Below are 21,694 nucleotides of genomic sequence, written 5' to 3' on the forward strand. Positions count from 1 at the left end.
CTTATGGTGTGCCATAGGATTGCATGCTATTTATAGGGTGCGGATGCTGTAAATGTAAACACTTTTTATATTGAAATCAAAACGCAGCTGAGAGTTAAATCTCTGAAAACTGCGGTATGGTCAGCTCTATCATAGTGACTGGAAGGCTTTCCTGTCCAAGGTCCTTTTGCAAGATAAATTGTCGATTGTGACCGACTTAATCTACTCGGGGGCAAAAGCTAGCTGCTCCTGTGGATCCACGTTTTCCACGGTGTAGGTGGAGAACAGCAGGTACCACCCAAGACAAGAGAACACGGACACCAGGCTCTTCAGATGGCTGTCATCTCCTTCGTGCCTCGTTGACAGGGGTGGCAGAAGTTTCTGTTTTACCTGTCAAACAACATTAAACTCTGATGTAAATAGGTCTGCAAAATTTAAAGAATGGGTGACATCCTCAACTTCGTTGTTCAGACAAGACCTTCATCCGCCAGTTAACCCATGTAAGGAGAGCTTACTGAGGCTGTTTTAACTGTGGTGGAGGACTTCTCCTCAGCCCGTGACTGCTGGTGAGCAGTGTTACAGCCGGTAGTCCCAGTGAGCTGCCCGTGCTCAGTGCTCTGCTGCTCCTGCATCACTGAGAGTGTGAACAGGCCTGCAGTCCATTTCAGAAGTAAGTCCTGAGTAATTTGAAAATGAGAATGAGCAGCACAATAACCTGACATGCAGTATTGATGGCTTTTTACCGGATGATGATTCAGCAGACCCTGTTGGTTTAACTAATGTCATATTTCAAGGTCTTGTTTAATTTAACTGATGGGGGGGGGGGGCTTGCTGTCGTGAATAATATGGAAACATGAGCCCTGTCTTTTCCATGAAAAGTGACATTAAGAAGTCACAAAGCCCTGCACTGTGCCTGCAGACATGAAAACGCGCTGCTGTAGTTTATTTCGGGTCTAAAAAGGCTGCAATGTAGACGTTTGGCCCTTGGAGCTGATGCATAAAGGGCTGTGTTGGAAGCAAGGCATGTGTGTTGCCTGTGTGGAACAGCGCAGGGACTCAGTGGGAGATGTGAATCCCCTAGTTGGTGCTTCCACCTTAATGGTGTCGGAATTATTCCTGGGAACATGCGTCTGAGGAGGAGGGAAGGAAACAGCGGCCTTTTACAGCTGGAGAGGTGCATTAATCCAGGCGGGGTGATTTATTTTTTTCTGCGGAGCTAGTGTTCTAATTACGATTCTGGATTGTGTAAAACAAGACGGAGGGTCCCCTTGGATCAGCATTGACAGCTTTGCAAGCAGTGCTTTTTTGGAATCTGCGCTGAGCGGACCGTCTCGAGTTCAGTACTTCTCACAATAAAGGCGCTAGAAATAAGTCCTTTTTGCTTGTGTTTTAAGGGAGCTGAGTGCTTTTTTTCCCTGAGCCTGTTTAGAACCAGATTCCTTGGTCTACGTTGGTGCGCTTCTGCAGTACGGACTCAAGCTGCTTTTACCAATCCTCTTCTGTCCTCAGTCGTTGTCAGCAAGCACTAGGGTGACCCTTGTTTATTTAGGGTGTGACATATCGGGCCTTGTGAGTAGCATGCTCTTGCCCTTTTAATGAAATGTCCAGGAGCTTTCTCCTATCTGACCATGTCTCACTGCGCGGTTGTGTTATATCATGCATGTGAATTTTCCTCGCTTTACCTTGCATGGAAAATTCCCGTGCGTTGTAATATAACCATGAAAAATGAAGTCCTGGGCTTCATTTTCACCCTGAAATCACGGTGGCACCTATTTGAGGGAAAATACACCTGCCTTTTGCTAAACGTTTTGCTATTTATGCTAAACGTTATCGTCATTTCTTCCACACAGCGATATCATGCGAGAGCGACACAAAGACATCATAGGGGTGACAGGCACGTACTGTGTGCAGCACCACGTCTGTCTAAATGTGTTAGACAGGCGCCGATGACACTTCGAGAACTTGTTTTCAAGGCCTTTTTCCACAATAGATTTTATGCTTTTACGCTTGGATGTTATCCGTTATTTGTGGATGTTGTGCCGAGCTGTGATTTCTTTTTTTTTTAATTATTTTTGGAAATGCAATATTTTTCTTAAGATGTAGATATAAAGATCACATATTTTTTCACTTTTTTTTATAATGGATTAATTGCTCACCATGCTGAAATTCCACTAGAGTGAACAGGCCTCTGCAGGTATTTTGAAAATCTTTGTGCAGTCACTAGCTCCCTGTAAGGAGGTGGTTAGTCCCCTACGGAGCTGTGCAAAGCTTCAATGATTACTTGTGAGATTTACTCAAATTTCATATTAGGAAGTAATAACATCCCATAATTGAACACAGTTTAGTAATTTCAGTCCTTGGAGACATGCAGAAGTCTAAATGCTAATGAAATAAGCAGACGTGGGTTGTAGGGGTGTGGAACAATCTACTCAGCCATGAGGTTGATGGTGATACCCTGGCCTCCTTCAAGAAACAGCTTGGTGAGGTCCTTGGATCCATTAGCTTCTCACTAGCTAACAGACTTGCCTGGGAGTGCAGATTCTGAACAGTAATGTAGGGCGTAGCTGAGCCTTAAAAAGTTGCTTTGTTTGTGTTTTGGGGTTAAGTCTCGCCATCATCTGCACAGGCCCCCTGTGTCCGTGTATGCTGTGAACCCCGGCTGGCGGTACTGCACGCCTCTGTGATGTTTTCCTAGTGCTGCTGAAGAACGCAGGAGGGTGGCCTCATCGAAGACTCATCTAACTGCATAAGGCAGCAACAGTCACTGCACTTTCCTATTTCCTTCCAGTAAAACACCACAGTTTAATAATCACATTCTCAGTTTTAATTTGGCATTTTTCTTCTTTCATTTCATGCATGACGTTTGCAGCCAGTGGGCTATAGTCTGCTGGGTAATTCTTAGTGTTTGTTACTAAATCAGTGTTAAGATGGAAAGGAGAAGTGTTTGGAGATCCACGGGCAGCTGTTTGCTCAGGTAGTCAGATGCTTAAAGGTAACTGATGGCACCTTGCTGTTGCAGTGTCATTGCCATCGGCAGTGACTGTGCACATTCAAGATTCCTTCTGTAATGAGAGCTTTTATCTCTCTGATTGTGTGTATCAGCATGTGGCAAAGATGCAGATCTGACCCAGGGACTTGCTCTGTTTTGCAGCTGGGTTCTCATGAATTTAGCATTTTTAGTAGTTTCTATTATGTGACCGTTTGTTCCTTTATCATGTGACTGTATTCAGAATGACCTGCATCTTAAAACTTTTGCACTAGTCCAGTGTTCTCTAAGCTCATTCAGTTATACAGCAAAATCTAAAAGAAAGAAAAATTAGTACATTATGCTGGAGTCAGGCTTATGAGAACAGAACATTGCAATTTAAAATGTTGTGTAATGTACATGTTTAAATATTAAATATCTGTGGTGATGTGATTTGCGTCATAGCTCTGTTGGTTGTAGAATTTTGAACTTCCTGCAGCCGTATGCACGAATGTATTGTGCTTTGTCATGCAGAGCAGTGATGACCGTCCTTAAGTAAACAAATTGTTTTTTTCTTTGAATTTCAGGAAGACCTCAGCAAAAAACCACCAAAGAAAAAAATAGAGAAAGAAACCAAGTTCAAAGAAGCCAAAAAGGTCTTGAAGAGAAACTTCAGAATCAACACAAAGAAGACTTTTACTGAAGATGGAGAGGTTTGTCTTTGGAGCTTTTTCATGTCTTTATTACTGTTGGCTTCAATTTATAACTACAGGAATCTTTCAGGTATAAGTTCTGTTTGTTGCAGGTTGGGCTTAGGAACAATATTACCTATTACAATATACCGATATTACTAATATTACAATATTGGCTGCCACATATTGCATTCTAAAAAATCTTATTTTCAGCATTTTCTCGCACACAGAAGAAGCGTAGCTCAATAGGGGCCAACAGAGCGCACACAGACTGACACCAAGTGTGTTACACTGTTCATTCTGAGGAAATCCTCTGTTGACTTTGTCAGGGTCTTTCAGGATTTTGAATACTAGTATCTGATCCACTTGTTGTGTTCTTTGTTCCAGTCTAAACACATTGTGTTCCCTCAGCCTGTTAGTGTAGAACATTCTTTAAGCCCCAGAATGTGGTCACTCTTCTTTTGAGAGTTACATTCTGAGTCCAGAGCAGCAGTATCTTGTCTATAACGTGATGACAAAAATGATACACAATGTTCTAAATGAGGCCTTGCTAGTGCATTGTACAATTTGAATTTAGACTCCTTTGAAGTAAGTTTAATTGTTTTAACTGTATATCCTAACGTTTCATTTGCCTTTTTACTTTCTTCCCCACACTGTCTGGAAGGTCATGAGTCGACTTGACCACTTTTTCATAAGTAGCCTCTCCTAGCCCGATGTTTCCCATGTTTTAGTTAATACCTTGTTTTTAATATCTGCATGCAGAGGCCAAGCCAAGTCACTGTCTCGGACACTGCAAACCACCGGACCTGCTTGTGTGAGCTCTAGTCAGTCTGTTGTGCTGACTGGGACACAGGACACAAGGCAGTGCCGATGCTGCTGATGCATACTTCCTGAAATAGCGCAGCAGTGGTCAAGGGAAACATTACGTTCCTCCCTCTGGGAGAGGCATTGATCACCCCAGGTCTGGTTTGCTTATTGTGCTTTTCTTTATAAGAACACCAGCAGCTGCAAACTCCCCCCACCTCCACTTCAGAGGGGCCTGAAGTGCTGCAGAGCTCCTGTATTAGTATGGCAGGAGGAACTGTTGCCTCACCCCTTTGCTGACGGTTCTTCACCTCTGTCCTGTGTGCAGGCAGAAGTGTTGGGGTTATAGCACAGAGTCTGAATACTCAGCATGATATCTGACATGAAAGAGTCTGTTTCAGGGTATTCCCCACATGAATATTAATCCATACACGCCCCTCCCCCAGGGTATCTCCTGGATTGTCCAGATAAGACGCCACATCTAGTGATTTATTAACCCCCACCCCCAGTTTTGACTAGTGTCCGTCCTTAGGGATGCTGCTGGGGGAATATTGAGTTATGCTGCAAGCCGACTTGCAATACAAGAGGACAACAATTCTGATCAATTCTGGATCATTTCTGCTTCATTTTCATGATATCTGCGAAGGAACAGCTGCTCGACATGATGCGGAAGTTAAATGTCCATTTTGAAGTCCTATTAAAGCCACACCCTTTTCTCATTTCTTTTAGAGCATTTCGTTTTTGTAATCAGGAAATAATTAGAGATTGATTGTTTGTTGTACAAGCAGAGCATAGAAAGTCTGTGTGGCGTTTGGCTTAAATGACCCCTGTCCCTTTCCTGTGGGGCTGCCTGTCAGCCTCAGACTTGTGTCTTGTCCTTTTTTTTTTCTTTAAACCCCAACCCTGTGGGTCAGGAAACGCAGAAGCAATCATGGAACAAATCAGGCCATGTTGACTTCTTCCAGAGATGCACAATGTACATTGTAGTGTTTTATTTAAGAAAGAAAGAAAAAAGGGCAAGCAACATACATAGACAAGGGGGCAAGCAACTTCACGCCATCTAAACTACTTTATCAGTTCAGTGTCCCCAGCTCCCAACATAGTGATTAGAGGCTGAGTGTGCTGAGCTGAGGACCTTTCTCGGTGCACAATATCATGTAAATATCCAAACCAAACTCAAGAAAAACAAAGTAGCAGACTCTGTCCATCTCTGTCTTCTTTGCGGCAATCATCCCTGGTAAGAATACTAGTTTGTAAAGCATTTATTCTTGCAGCTGAGATACATCAGATCATGACAGAACTTAATGGGGTTTGGGGAAAAATAGAACCTAATGCAGCCAACAGTGTCCCCACATATTTCCAAGTTGCTTTTATTTTGGGGCATTTCCAATATGTCTTAATAAATATTAATTAACCTGTATAGGCAAAGCTGGCAAACAGGATATGTTGAAACTCTCTTAACTAGAATGTGCAGTCTTTCACTGAACTCTCCTGATCAGGGTGTGCAGTCTTTCGCCTGAACTCTCCTGAGCAGGGTGTGCAGTCTTTCGCCTGAACTCTCCTGAGCAGGGTGTGCAGTCTTTCGCCTGAACTCTCCTGAGCAGGGTGTGCAGTCTTTCGCCTGAACTCTCCTGAGCAGAGAGTGCAGTCTTTCACTGAACTCTCCTGAGCAGGGTGTGCAGTCTTTCGCCTGAACTCTCCTGGGCAGGGTGTGCAGTCTTTCACCTGAACTCTCCTGAGCAGGGTGTGCTGTCCTTCAGGTGGTGCAGCAGTGGCCTCCTGCGCAGAAGACGGCAGTGCCGCAAGACGATGAGGACGATGAGACTCTGGGCATCAATGTGGACAAGGCCAGGCAGAGGCTGCTTGAAGAGGATAAACTGGACAAAGAAGAGTACAGGAGAAAAGTAAAGGAGAAACACAAGGTGAGTCAGCAACAATTCTGCTCTTAATCAGTCCTGCTGACAGACTGCGGTATGATTTATTTTTTAAATGTAGGCATGTATTTTGTTAACCTGTCGGCCATTTTTAGTTATGTATACCTGTAGATGTAGTCTTTGTGTTGTCTTTTTTCACCTGTGTTTTCCAAGTTGCTGTGTTAGTTCCTTAGGAAATGTATAAATTCAGTTGGGCATAACCTAAACAATTCATCACGTTCACAGAAAAATAACAAACAATGATTAAACAGAACATGCTGTAACAACTGCCACCCTCGAATTTGAGAGCGGAACTCTTAAGTGCTTGTGCTCATAGTATTTTATAAAAAAAACTTATCTACGATTTTGCTAAATACTGAAATTAATTGCCAGAGCAGTTATAGTGATGTTTTGAATAGTTTGCATTTGTCACGAAAAACACATTTACATTCATAACCATAATCCTAAACCTCAGTGTTGGGATTCAGCAGCCTGTTCTGAAATGAACTACAGTGTACTTTCTCTGACTGTTCTGTAAAAGGTGCCTCTATTTTTGACCTGAGCATCATAAATTATCATCCCTGATAATGGCCTTGTGTTCTACACCATTGAAAGACATTGTGTGTGTCTTCGTGTGAGTCTGCTCGTGAAGAAACGTGATTGTTTTGTTAAAATGCATTTGCAGTCATGTTAAACATCCACTGTAATAACACTAATCCAGTATCAAACCTGAAGTATAGTAACGAGGATGCTTGAATAAGTCCGTTCTCGAGTTCACCACTAATTAGCATTTGGTTGCCATTCTGATCTACAGGATGAAAAGCTTTATTTCTGATAATCTCTGTAGTAAATCCAAACAAAATGTATAAAACTGCTTAATTAGGAGAGAGGAAAATTAGTGGTTTGTTCATTATTCATTACCGTGGAAAAGCAAAAGTACTGAACATGTCCTTTCAGCAGCATATATATTTATAGAGTTTCAAGTTGAAACTGGTAACTGTTGCCCAAGCAAGGAGCCCTCCTTAGGGTCCAAGCCTCTTAAGTCTTCATAAATATCCCAAATATTTTGCAGAAGTGCCAGAAGTTGACAGCTTGAAGGATCATTTTGATTATAATGCTATAGCCCAGGCATTGTCTGATTGTAATTATACTGGTTACCTGCATTGTAACCGTATCACAGGACCCAGCGGTACAGCAGTTTGAATACCTGCTCTAAACCGTGGACTGTGACTCCTGAGGGGGTTGATCCACTTCCTGAAGTGGCAGAATCGGGTGTCTTTTAATTTATAAGCCCAGTGGAGCTTGATATACTGACTTGCTGGAAATGGTGTGGTTGAGATGCTAGTTATTTCTTGTGCCAGGCCTTCAAAGCCTGACCCTCACAGCCGGGCTCCCACACTCCAGTTACAAGAGCACTTGAAGAGAATGGAAGACGTGTCTCATGCTGAGTTGGAGAAAACGGTTCTAGTACAAGGAGGAAAGCATACAGTAAAATGAGGAAGAAAAAAGACTTTGTTTTGGTTTAACTTTTTCCTTTATTATGATAAAGCTTTGCGTGTTTCCATTTTTTATTCATAAGTGTCTCTCGAGGGGAAAAAAAATCACGATGCTTCAGAGCGGAGATAACTAAAATTTAATTTGTAACCGCCTTTCTTTTATTCTGTGGAAGTTTTGCTATGGCAATAGTCTCATTGCATTCCCCGACGTTCTTTGCAACATATTCCTTGAAAGGCACAGCGTGGGATATCACTTTTTGTAAGACATCCTCTCCTGAGATGTTAATTTTGAAATGACGTTCTGATTCCTCTTTGAAGAGCTTTGTAATTGTCATCAGAGGTGAGGAATTTTTGTAACGACAGCAAGACTCAAGAACCGTTCCTGCTGTTTGAACTGCCTCCCCTCTGTGTTCAGGTTGGTTCAAAGCCACTGCAGAATTGGCATCGTTTTGGTTTAGACGGAGTTTCAGTCTGATAAGTTTCAGAAACTATTGTTTTGAAGAGGCTCACTGGGAAGGTACTGCTGGCGTTGTGCTCAGGAGCATCACACGTGCACCTTCCATCCTCAGTGTCTGTGTGAATTATTGCTGTATCTTTACATACCACAGGTCTAAAACACAGGCACCTAATTGGTTAGATATGTTGGTCTCAGCTGTGCTTCAGTGCCGTTTACATCGCAGTGCTTTGAGCTGTTAATTACTTTTTGGGGTTTTTCGTTTTTGTTGCAGAGGTGCTCTCAGTTTACATGCAGTGATGTGATTGGTGCTGCAGTCAGGGTGGATATCCATCTCTCATCAGCCCGTTAAGACAAAACATACATGTATGTTACAGCAGGGCGGCAGAACTCCAGTCCTGCAGGGCCAGAAGGCATCTTGTTTTCCTTCCGCCTGAGCCCTTAATTACCTAATTCAATTCATTAATGGCTTGATTGGACAAGCTGAAGCCTTTCCTCGTTCTTGAGAAGCTGGAGACTTAAAGAGACCGAGACAGCCAGCTGGTCAGCAGCCCTGGAGGACCGGAGAAGGGCTCCGCTGTGTTGCACTATATGTGATGCATAACACTAACCCAGATAGCACGCATAGTAAAAAGAAAAGGCTGAGAAAAGAAGGCTAAAGTAATGTCATGAGTAAACACTGAATTTCAAATGACTGATTCTGTGAAAGCCTTAAGCTGTGATGCAGCTATATTTAGCGTAGCTGCAGTTTTTTTCTTTTGCAGGCATGTGCTTAAAAAAAGAGACATTGAGCAACTAAATGGAGAAGAATGTCACAGCAGAGGGCTCCAGGCTCAGCCTGTCATCCCCTGGCCAGGCTGCTCTTCAGAATGGGACTGGAGCTGTTAAGCACAGCCTCCACTGCCTGCTCCTGCACGCCCAGTGGACAGGGTGTTATAGGGTTACAGGGTGTTTCAACAAAAACAGCCCCTGGGCAGGGTTTTCAGCAGGCTCTGCCAATGGCAAAGATTGTTTTAAATCCACCAGCTGAATGTCCTTTTACTTGACCTCTTTTCAGCTAATGTTGACTGGGAATCGGACTTTCCAGGTATTCCGATGACCGTTTTGTCAGTTTGATCTACGTGGGAACAGCTCAGGTTTATAGGATTATCTTTATGCAAATGGCCCTAATTAAAAAAAAAAAGATTGTGTGGCATTCAAATGTGTCTATGCACACTGACAAGAACAGACCAGCAGCTGTGTTGTGAGTCTTAGTGCGTTTCTGTAGCTACACATCCACTGCATTGTGTGATTGCAGCTGAAGGCATTGTGTCATTGCGGGTTACACATAAAGCCATTTCTAATTTATTTTAATTTGCATTGTATGCTGGTGTTGACAGTTGTTTGAGAGAGAGGCACAGAAATCAATTAATACTGTGTATTTGCACATTAATCATTCCCGCTTCGCCGCACTGCTAAATATCACAGACGTCCTGTGTGCAGATCTGAAGTGTACAGAAACCATTTACACTGTGCACTGTGCTTTACACTTAAATGGAAAACGTTTCAGACAGGAGAGATTAACTGCTTTTGTACTGATAACACGTTGGAGTGAACATGGAGAACATTCTTGTGCGCAGTCCAGCCCGCATCTGTCCTTTAAGACGCACTGTGTCTTTTGTAAGACATGGTCTCCCGAGATGGCCTTAAGTCTCCAGAAGGTTGCATTGTGTCCTTTGCAGAAATACTCTTCTCTGCTGGTGAAATTGAAGTGGCGGAGACCCTGCTCTCTGAACCCCAGTGGGGCCAGGCTGGGATTGAACCCGGGACCCAGCCCGCAGCAGGACTGCGCTTGAGCCAGCTCAGCTGCGTTGATCAACAAACCCTTGGGCAAGACTGGCGTCTTCATCTGATACACTCGAGGCTTCGAATGACAAGCTTGAGAGTTTGAATAAATGGATAGATGAACAACGGTTCCTTGGCAGCCTTTTGGCAGGTCTAAAACTGGACACAAAGATACAAAACAAGAACAAATTCATTCTCTTGCTGGCTGGCCGGCTGTGGAGGGGTTCCAGAGCTGCCCGTTTTCTGGGGGTAGACCCTGGTGCCTGGCAGGCCCAGTTGGTACCGGCACCCCCAAGCCGTGGTCCACACTGGAGCCGAACCCGCGTCTGAAGAAACAGGCCAAGCCCAAACGTCCCTGCCCTGCACTTTGTTTTCATGTCCATCCTGTTTAGCAGACTGTGAGCAAAATGCAAATCGTGAAGCAAGAAGTTTGTACGAAAGCTGAGGATCTTAGCCCTAAATTGCTGGTTCCGTTAGAGGCTCTTGGGAGCAATGCCGATGTATAATTCATATTTTAGTTAAAGCTGCTGGTTTAAGTGATAAAATAAATCCCTTTCAATACCGATTTATTTCCACTAAAAGGGATATTCATGCATGCGCATAGTCTGAAGGCTAACAGAAGCAGGAGGCATAACTAATGACAAAATTACCCGTTCACTTTCTAATGTTCCAGCGTGGCAACGAGGAGTCCTAGAAATGTAGGATCAGTTTCTTGGCATTTATTATGCGGATGGACTGGCTTTTGGTGAGGCCTCAATTTAAATGTTGTAAATAATGAAATGAGGGTGGTGGTGGTGGGGAGGATCTTAGTGTCCAAGATTCTTGTTGTACTCTTCCCTTACCTTCTGAACTAATTGTAGTGAAAACTTCACCTACTTTATGTTGTAAGTGTTAAATGCCCTACTCTAAGTTAAGCAGGAGGCACGTTTTGTAACTTCAGGAGTCTCTTCTCTTTGCATGACTGCATTCGAACAGCTCCCTTCAACTGCAGGGGCTAGCGGGGGGTCTCATCTTAATACTCAGTCATTATTGACCCACACCACAAAACCAGCTGGCAGCTAGGCAGATAGGGGTGCCTTTGCCTTCTGCACTTCGAGAGAGAGGCCACGGTTTGACAGTCACTGGGTCTGATGCTCGGCACTGGGAGTTATACTTCGGTTATTGTCTTGTCCGAGTGATTTATTTGCTCTGTTGGTGGAGTGTTATAGATTCCAGTGCAGGCTGTAAAGCTTTGTAATTGACATCCAGAGAATACAATTATAGAAACGCCAGCAGATCCCTTTAAAGTCGAAATCCATATAATGAGATTTTTTTACATGAAGACGCCAGTTTAAAATGTGTTGAATTCCCTTGTGTGTAATTAATTGAGATGAGTTGTATTGCGAGAGATGTTCGAAATTAGTTGCACCCAAGAGTGATTTAATCAAGTCTGAATTGTACTGATCTATGTGAAAATAGCACCTTAAGTGTTTACTATGACAAGTAGTGTTACATTTGCGTGGTTGTATAGAGGAGAGAATTATGCAAAATGATTGTGAGCGTTTGAGTGAACTTCACCCTGAAACACATGCAAATCCTTTTAATTATCAGTTTGATCTGTAAATGTTGAATTACACAATTATACTGGACTAAAAACTGCAGTGTCCTTGACTTGATGAAAAATGACAGTGCATGGAGAGTCCTAATTGCAGACCTCATATTCACATTTGGCTCCGCAGACATCTGTGATAGGGAAAAATTGTCTCAAACACTAAGTCAATAAGTCTATAGCTCTCTGGAGGATTTACTTGTAAAGTCAGACCTAGATTTTAAACATTAATCTGCATTTCTGTGGTCTATTAGTAAATCAGGCGCAGTGCACAGCTGACTTTCTGCACCAGTCTGATCCCTCCAGAGTCCTGCTGATGTCTCCTAGCAGGCTCTGGGTTAATCCTGGGCTGTCTGGACTCGCTGATGAATTTGCATACTTTTATTGTTTTATGGTTGACTGCTTTTAGCCAACAGTGCAAATGTTTCTGGGTAGCCCCGCGAGACTTCGGCTTTGCCTTTGAAAAACATTTTCTCCCTTTGTCGTTCCGGAAGGGACAGAGGTGAGAAAGATTTGGCGGACGGAGAAGGGCAAGTGCCTGCCTTTCTGAGCCTTAGAGCTGAAAGGATTGATCGGGTTTTAACAATCTATGGAGGGATTTGCACTAATATTTTGGTTTAATGGCTGTTTGACACATTAAGTGCATCACTGGTTTTGTTTTTTATGCCGTCCTTTTTATTTTTTTTGAAAACATTACGACTTGAACAACTTGTTCAATCCTTCTTTGCTTGTTCTGAAGGAAAAAGAGGCATTTTCTGGAAAGGAGAGAGCCTGTTAGATAAAAAAATCATTATTTGAAATGTGGAGCATTTGTCATTGATTTCTGGCTGACCTCCCCAGAAACTTCGCCTTTCGTGAATTTCCCTCCCCATTAACCGGAGCTGGTATTTGGACAAGCCTGTTGCAAAGTGCAGAAATGGCCTGTCCTTGGGCTCATCCTTAAGTAGCTCAGTCTGCACAGGACAAAAGAACACAAATTGCAGGGGGATTGTTGAAAATGGTGGCTGTGTGCCAGGGGACATTGTTCTCGTTCTTGTTCTTGTTACAGTGCTAATGGACTTTTGTTTTGTTTTTTTAACAGGAGAAAAGGCTCAAAGAAAAGGCAGCCAAACGAGAGGCCAGCAAGCGACAGAAGGAGGTGAGTTAAGATGTGCCTTTCCTGCTTTTCCAGGCTGTCGAGAAAGACATCTCAGGGCTGATCCTGGGCACCAGTCAGACACGTGCTGTAGTCTGCGCTGGCGATCCAGCGGGCGCGCACAGGCTGTCCTGCTCACAGGACGAAAGCAGAATACAGCACTGCAGCTCTCTGGGCTGCCCACAAGCAGCCAGGTGATTTACACAACTTACAATCAGTCAACTGATGTCTGTTTTGTTTCTCTCATGTGACTGAAATAAAACGTGGACATCATTTTCCATGTACCAGTCATAAAGATAAATCAGTCTTGAATATGCTGGTCAAATACATTACTAAATGCAAGTGGCAAGAGGAGTCCTTGATCAAATCCCCATCTATGAATTGGCTTCATTACTCTGCTCTCCTCCCCACTGATAGCTGATGTGTGGTGAGTGTTCTGGCGCACTATGGCTGCCGTCGCATCATCCAGGTGGGGCTGCACATTGGTGGTGGTGGTGTAGGGGATCCCCATTACCTGTAAAGTGCTTTGAGTGGAGTGTCCAGAAAAGCGCTATATAAGTGTAAGCAATTATTAATTAATTATTATTATTATTAAATCTCCTTTCTTGGTGCCACTGCTGGCACAGATGATAACACCTGCGTTTCTTAATGGATCAGACAGGGTTTGGTTGGGTGTTGCGTCACTGTGGATTCGTAGATGTTGTGTTTCAGGAAGCAGAGTATCGGTATGTTAAAACTATCCTGTCTTTTAGAAGAGAAAGCTGTCGAAGCCTGAAAAGGGCATCAAGCCTTGTCCTGCCGATTAACATGTAAACTTTTAGAGTGCAGTATTGGCGATGAAAATGATCTCATACAGAAGGATGACATCTTGTTTTTCTAGTTTTCAGCGGGTGTTTAGTCAAGACAACAATATCAGTATGCTGTTTTAGCAACTTTTATTGGCCTGTGGATGTTTTCAAAGCCCTCTGAGAAACTCTTTTTTGACATCACTCTTTTTTTAATCATTCTTGTTTATCTAAGTCAGTGTTGACATACAGGATCAGTCTTTTCAGAGCCTTTAGCCTTGGTGAAATAAAAACCCTGAACCACACATCACTAATTCCATTAATTGCTGTTTGCAGAGGCTTTGTTCTCCTGCTCACTGAGGAAAGGTCGCCAGGGGTATCCAGATTTGGAGTTTTAAGATCAAAGCTCACACTGGTTTGATGGCATCTTGTCTATTGACAATCAAGGGATAGCTTAGCAAGTCCACAGTTTTTTGAGGTGACCTTATGAATTGGGGTCACTGCCTGGGTTTCGGTGGCTTGTGGATGGAATGATTATTGGCATTAAAAGCTAGTGGGCAGTGTGCTCACGCGGTCTGCCTGGAGGCTTTGTGAGGGCTTGAGATTCTTGTGCGAAATGTCCCGAGCACTAACTACATGCACGTGCATAATGATTTTGTGTCTCTCTGTTTGCCACGTTGGTAAATTTTATTTACAAGAATTACAAGAATTGACTCATAGTTTAACCTAAAGCAGCACGATCGATGTTGCTTCTGTGTGTGTTTCTACCTTATTGTTACTGTTGTTTTGGTGACCTGGAAGGTATGTGATGCCCAGAAAGCTTTAATGGTATTGGGATGGATGAGCAATAGACTTGTGGTCATCTACCAGCAGAATGCACATGCACTTGCTAGCAAATCTATATATGACATATCTGTAAGAGACTAGTAGGGATTTGAGTTTTCTAGGCCATGCAGAGGACAAAGCATGTTTTGTGCTAATTAAGTTGTAGATGGAGATAAATGGTCTGGGATGAGAGGTGTAATGTGGTTGGAGGTTTATTAAAATGTGGCCTAGATTAATTGAGTGTGTTCAGCTCGCCCTCTTCCTCCTGTGAACCCTGTGTCCTTGGAACTCCTGCCAGCGGTGCTGTAAGCCAACCATCAGCAACGCGACCTGCAATTTTCAAGCCATTCAATAACATGGCCCTCGTTTCTGAGAGATAACCTCACTGCTCTGAATACTTTGACTTTTCTTTAGTGCTGTATATTGGCACCCGTGTGTGAAATTGCACTGATGTTATCAGCATAGTGTCTTTCCAATCAAAGTGTTTAACTCATGGGTTGTAGTGGAAAGCATCTGACAATCCTGGAAGGAAATGTAAGGTCTTTTCAATGTTCTTAAGTTTAAGGCTTGCAGAGAGATCGTTGTTTTTCTGCAGTTTCGGGTTACCATTTCCCAGTCCTTTCTTTTTGTGTATGTAGAATAGTGGTGCTGTGGTGTGCTTGATAGACTACATGCTCCACAGTCTTCAAAGATGTCTTCATTTGTGAAAAGGAGAAAGGCGCGACAGCTGTTTCGTTAAGGTGTAACAATACAGGAAACAAACTTTGGGCAGCTTGTGAAAATCCCGCGGCATGTCTTTCATGTCTCTGGAAAATAAGCCAGTTCTTCTGCTCCTCACATCCAGGGATCGCACATGTCCGTGAAGAACCCCCAGTTAGATCTTGATCTTTCCCAAGGAATGTGAAGGACCTGTCACTGTTTTTCCTAGGATTTTGGGGATGTGTCCCTAGTCCCCATGTGCTGAGCTAGAGTGCCTCCACTTGGAGAATACAATTCGCTTCTTTTCCGATTTCAGCTTACATAGTGGTGGTGCGGGGCTCCTTACATAACAGAGCTAGAGCATCACCTCTTATGAACCATAGTTTTGTTTCATTAACAAGGAAATGTCATGAGGCGGAACTAATGCTGACTCCCTTACATTCCTTTTTACGGTTATCGACAGAGGATACCAAACCCTGAGAAGTATCAGCACCAGAGGGAGAGCCTCATTACGTTAATTTATGTAAAGAAGATGTCTGTACCCTTTAATTTGTTTTCTTTTTCAGTCTGGTGGTTTGCGCAAGATTTTTTGAATGCCTTTTTTTTTCTTAACAGTCATGTTTAATGATCATCGAGACCATTAGGAAAAATTTATCTTTGAAAATTGCATTTATCTCTCCAGACATCTGTTGTTAATGTCTACAACCAATTTTCACAAATGGTTTGTTTGTAATTGAATTCCTATAATGGGCAAGTGCACAGAAAGGTTGCAGTGTGATGGCAGGAAGATAAGTATGATGAATAATTATTATATCCAGCAATATAGCCAGCTAATCCCTTTGGAAAATATTGGCAAATGTCCTTTCATTAAATGAAAAAGATTGCTTTAAAATTTCAAGTTAAGATGGTTAGTCATTATACCTTCTGAAAGAACTTTAATGTTACATATCATCAGCTGTTCTGTATAAAAAGAATACCTCAGAAGCCTTTGAACAAAATGAGGAAAAATTCCATCAAAGCATCCAGTGGGGTTAGTGAAATGGGCAGAGAGTCACCTCCTGCAGGAGATACAGGAATCCCCAAAAGGTACAGGTCTCACCCTGTGAGGGCGATGTTGTCTCCTGCAGAAGGTACAGGTCTCACCCTGTGAGGGCGATGTTGTCTCCTGCAGAAGGTACAGGTCTCACCCTGTGAGGGCGATGTTGTATCCTGCAGAAGGTACAGGTCTCACCCTGTGAGGGCGATGTTGTCTCCTGCACAAGGTACAGGACTCACCCTGTGAGGGCGATGTTGGTCCTCAGATTGACTACTTTAGTCAGACATTCTCAATATCCTCTTACCTCTGGTCTGGCAGAGCATGAGACTGGGTCCAAAGGGTCCTGCTGTGTCCCTCTGTATTGTTGTCCTTGGCTGGGATCTGGCATCCCAAAAACACTTTGTGATCAAAGGGTTTGAAGCCTCTGTCTTCCAAATTTAATTCTCCACCTTCCTGACACTTTTAGTTTGGTTACTATTGTGTAAACGTTTCCCAGTGTTTTTGTTTTTAGAATCATGTTTTTCTAAGATGTCACCACAAGTGATGGTGTCATGAAGATGGGTGAAAAGCACTAAAATAAGCTGTTAAAACAATGAGACTGCTGTCGTTATGATTTTCCTTCTGGAGCTGCAGTTCCATGAGCGTGAGCAAACAGATGAAGAAAATACTTGCTGTGCTAACAAATGACCCGTGAATCTGTGTTGAAAATGTATCTCTAGTACTACAGGCACATTTTTGTTTGAAGATTGACGTGTCATAAATCATCTCAACTTAATATGCTCCTGCATATGAATGTGATCTCTGCGATCTGTCACTGAAACATTTGCCAGAGGTGTGAGGGAGCAAGGAGAGCATTTTTTTTAGTGATAATGAGTACTTGCAGAATATCTTCTTTTATTTAAAGCTTTACAGTGTAGTCCAAGCAACACAGTGGGAGAACCAATCCTGGGCCCAAAAAATGTTACAAAATAATGCTCAATTTTAACACAAAATATCAGTGTCTTAGCTTTCTAGTTGTCATTTTCTAAATACAGCAGCTGAACCTGAGAGAAGCTGCTCTGTCCAAAACGTAGAGCAAAACGAGTTGCTTATTATGTAGTTTTATAATTTTTGAAATAATCTTGTAGTGTTGAAGTTGAATTAGTTTAATTTTCGTACCCGTGTTTATGTATGGTAGCAGATGGGTGGACTTCAGAAAGGTTCGCAAACGTTTTGAGCTCAAGTGAACTTGGTAGTTTTTGTGAGCGCAGGCTATGAGGTGAACCTGAGAGGACAGAAGAGACAGGAAACGAGCCACATTGCTCAGGAAAGACGACAGGGCAGGGTAGCAGGGACTAACCAGGCTGCCCTTTGTGTCACTGCTGTGTTTTGAGTTCTGGCCTTGCCGCACTGTTTTTCAATACCACAACCTTCAGCAGTCTGTCACTGACTCCTCTGGCAGAGCCTGGTCTGCAAACAAGACATTTATTTTGTCTCTGTCTTGTCACCAGACCGTGCAGCATGCTGCAGTATCTAGTCATGCTCTCATATCTAGTCTGATCTTCACTAACTCAGCAGGTTTCTTTGCCATAATGTGGGAAATTAAGGTTCTGAAAGAGTTGTTCCTTCAATAATCCAGGGTCGACTGTTTCTGTGAGACTTGAGCCCCTGTCCATCTTTCGTGTCTTTGTCGTAAATGAGTTTTTTAAATATACATAATTATGCCCACAAACAATTAAGAGTATTTCACATTAGGTGCTTACATATAAATAGCTTCATTGATTGAACCAGATGATAGAAGCTTGAAGTAGAAAGCAAACCTGTTTCTGTCTCATGTCAATGAAAAGATGGACTGTATTGCTGGTTCATCTATTCTCGTTCTTAAATGAGAATGCTACTTGTTAAAAAAAACCCAGAGATGTTAGTTTTTTATGTTAATCTTTCAGAATTCTATCTTCTTCTCTCAAATTAATAGTAATCAGTAATTTACTCTGACCTGTTTAAAGCATGTTTATTGGCTGAAAGACAAGTTGACTTTGGTCTGTAGTGAGAAGTCTCTTTCCTCTGAGGCTGTTCTTGGAAGATGATGATGTGGTTGATGTAGTACTCCTGGGATGGCAGTTGTTAGAGAAACAAGAGTTTATACCGTTTTAAATGTCAAAGGGCACAGTCTTTGCTGTGTAAGCTCTCAGGCAACAGAATGTCCTCTTCTTGATAAATTCCTGCTGGAGAAGGTAAATTGTGAACTAGTCTTTAGCACCATGGCTCAGGGGGTCCACTGAGCAAATAAATGTCTAGTTTTGAGCAGTTTCTTTTTAAAATTTGGGAAGTTCTACTGTCAAATCCCTAAAGACCAACCCAGTTTTTTTCAGCTTAGTGGAGAGTTGTGTTTATTCCATTTGGACATGCAATCGAGATTTCAAACATAGTAAGCACAGTCGAGCTACATTATCATTTGGCTTTGAACGTACAGTCTCAAAACCCAGTATTATTTTTTGGTACAATCAGCAGTGACATTTGGAACAAAATCTTTTGTTACTTTTAAACCTTGTTTTTAATCTTCCGCCAATAATTCTGCAACCATTGTTCACAAGCATTGAAGGATCTCTCTATGCAAAGCCTTGACTTTCGATAAGGGACATGCAAAATTATGACGACCTTTTTGAATTATGTCTCAGCTGAGAACCGAAACCGATTTAGTTTGCTGTGATCCCCTTTGCCTCGTTAAAATGGAGAGCTTCTTAACACTACAATAGCTGCTTCTGCATGAATCATCACAAACAGACCCAGTCCCGAATGCAGCCCTTCGTGTCTAAAATCCGGGGAAGTCAAAGCTGTTAAATCCTTGTCATGTCTGCAAAAATGTTATCCTGCGGCCCAGCAGGAAAATCAATTGTTTTCATGGGTGCCATCTGTCTCACGTCTAATGCTTGAGATAGAAGAATAGTTATTTCGTATTTAAATGTTTGTAAAAACTCTGGCTTATTAATGCTCCCCTGTAAGGACGATATGTGAGCACTGGCTCTTGTCGTTCCACTCCGCGCACTTTCCAGAGACGGCGGCGTCTGCGCGGCTCCAGGGATCAGCCTCAACCGCAAGTGCCTGGCTCAGCTGGAGAGTGCAGCCACGGTAACAGATGACAGTTTACCATAGGACACATGAGAGCTGCCTCTGCTGGACAGGAAAGGCCTTTCGAGGGTCAGTTGGTTGGTGCACCAAAGTTCTGATTCGGTATGTCCTGCAGACGTTGTTGTTAACTCCACTCCTGGCCGTAGGTGACCAGTCCACAACCCTGTCCCTGCGGGCTTCCATGCCCACGTTCCCCAAAAGGGCATTTGGATGGTCTGGATGACTCCAGGGAATGCCAACACTCTGTAGGCCGTAATGCAGCTTTCTTGGACCATTTACAGAGACTGATCATTCATGGAGCCTGGCTCGGGACGTAGCTAGTGGTCGCTCTGTTTCATACAGAAACAGAAGTATACAAAACCAACTCTCCCAGAAAAAGTCGCCTCCTCGGCAGCGTTGTGGGGTGAGGTCTGGTCTCCGGTGGAGAGCTCCCAGCTCTGTTGGTGGGAGAGGAAATTACCAGACTGCTGAGCATTGGAAGGAAGAGAAGTTCCTGCTGTGGGAGAAAGCGTACAAAAGCAGTTATGTTTCAGGACGTGCATGAGCTTTGGGAAAATGCCCTCCACCTCCACCCTTGTGGGATGTGAGACAGTTTAATTGCATGATGGGTGAATCTATCTGTGAGCTGAATACTGATGTAGAGTAAGCATGGTGCCTTTGGTGCTGTAAACCAGAGAGTAACCAGTACCAAGAGGAGAGCTGTTGGCATCACACTTCCTTTACTAATAGGACCAGCCTGCCCCTCCATGCGGTGGTGCATCTGTCGAGGCAGGATTTCTGTCGTTGCCACAGTGGCATGAATTGGTTTTCCTGCTTGTCTGTTCTAATTCAGTTCCATTCTGTGGAGCCCAGCTGAACTGTATGTTTTCAGGTTTCCTGGGAATCTGCAATTCTGGGTGGAGACGCTCTTCTGCACCTGCCGTTGGTCTTCACAAGACTGTCTGAGCAGGATATGCTCCTCTCTCCAGTCCTGCTGTGCTGTCTGTAGTATTGCAGGGTGCTGTATAGGCTTTTAGCATCTGTTCGGGTGCACACAGGATCTGTACAGCTCAGCTTCTTTCTGTGAGTTTAATTTGAGGGTTCTCTGTCAGTGTGCTTGGGGTGTTCCCTATAGAAAGAAAAGAAAAACGTTTTGGCTGTGGAGCCTTCTTCTTGACACCCTTAGAAGTTGTTTCTTTTCTTCTCTTTTCAGCATGGAATAAACCTTTACTTGTTCCTTTGTTCCCTATATAAGTTTATCATGATTAAGGTGCCCAGCATTTTCAGCATTTTTTACTTGATTGGTATATTAATTTACTGTCTTTGCTGTGTCACCAGGAAATGGTAACCTTACATCCTAGCTGATATTTGACAAAGATGATTTAAATTAAGGGTTTCTGAGTACATTTGTACCTGCATATTGTATGAGTGCTAATCATACTGTTAATCGTTCGTAGGTTTCCTTAACCACTTTAGTTTTCTTTGTTCCATAGAAAAAAGTTATTTTTTTAGCTGAGAAAAAATCATATGATAAACCTATTTTAAAGCTTTGTTTTCACAAATGGCAGATTTCCGTTTATGCAAAAGGGACTTTGTCATCATTTCATCCTCTTTAAATAATGTACTCCTTTCCAGACCTCCATTATTAATGATTTTATGGTTTTATTGGATTTAACTGTTAGAAATTATGAATGAGATCCACCTAATTGGTCCCAAAAGAATTAGCAATCAATTAAGTACTACGTACAGCTGTAGTAATCCCCACTGAGACAGTGCCACATGCATGACTTCCCTGCAGTATCTTCAGGGCTCACAGCAGGTATACAGCATGGTTCCCAATCTAGACAGTTGGAAAAACAGAACGACCTCTGCGATGATGCGCCCCGTTCACCATTTTCATCACTACCTGAGAAGCAAGGGTCATTTACAAATGTCCTTGTGCGATGACAGAACGGACCCCTCTTAAAACCTTTTCGCAAATCCTGCCGCCAATCAACCTATGAAATCATTCCTCCCTGACATTTTTGGATGAATTAATGCCTGTTGAGCGGGCTGATGTCTTGTTTTTTTGGGAGAATTCAATGTTTTGTTTGGTACTAAAGTCATATCAGAAAACGTTGTGTTGAAGTAGTTTATCATACAGTTAAGTAGGCTGTGAATCTGTAATGTGTTTGTAGCATTCTGTATAAAATGAAAGCACTCCAGAATTCAAGGAGTGACCTTCACTTTTCCTTAATCCCTTTTCCCAGCTGTTCTTTTGGCATTCATCTCCCCCTTGCTTGACCTAGTCATCTGCATTACGGCAGTACTGTTATTCCTGCCTCGCCTGCATATGTCACACTAATCTGCTACAGCAGTCCTACAACGCCAAGCAGAACGCGAGCCCTCTGGAAGCTGAGGATTTTCCTTGAA

At 42.9% G+C, this 21,694-nt stretch overlaps 1 protein-coding gene across 2 annotated transcripts in view; it reads left to right on the top strand.

The window, feature by feature from the left end:
* Positions 1-21,694, top strand: part of ddx10 (DEAD (Asp-Glu-Ala-Asp) box polypeptide 10) — a 105,634-nt gene that overhangs the window by 56,791 nt on the left and 27,149 nt on the right. For both annotated transcript variants that reach the window (XM_088638452.1, XM_088638453.1), the window contains exons 14-16: positions 3,532-3,657; positions 6,201-6,362; positions 12,797-12,853. In XM_088638452.1, the coding sequence (XP_088494578.1) occupies positions 3,532-3,657; positions 6,201-6,362; positions 12,797-12,853 (345 nt within the window). The remainder of the gene's footprint in view (positions 1-3,531; positions 3,658-6,200; positions 6,363-12,796; positions 12,854-21,694) is intronic.

The sequence above is a fragment of the Lepisosteus platostomus genome, chromosome 7, assembly GCF_059453375.1.
Source record: "Lepisosteus platostomus isolate fLepPlt1 chromosome 7, fLepPlt1.hap1, whole genome shotgun sequence".
NCBI classification, from domain to species: Eukaryota; Metazoa; Chordata; class Actinopteri; order Semionotiformes; family Lepisosteidae; genus Lepisosteus; species Lepisosteus platostomus.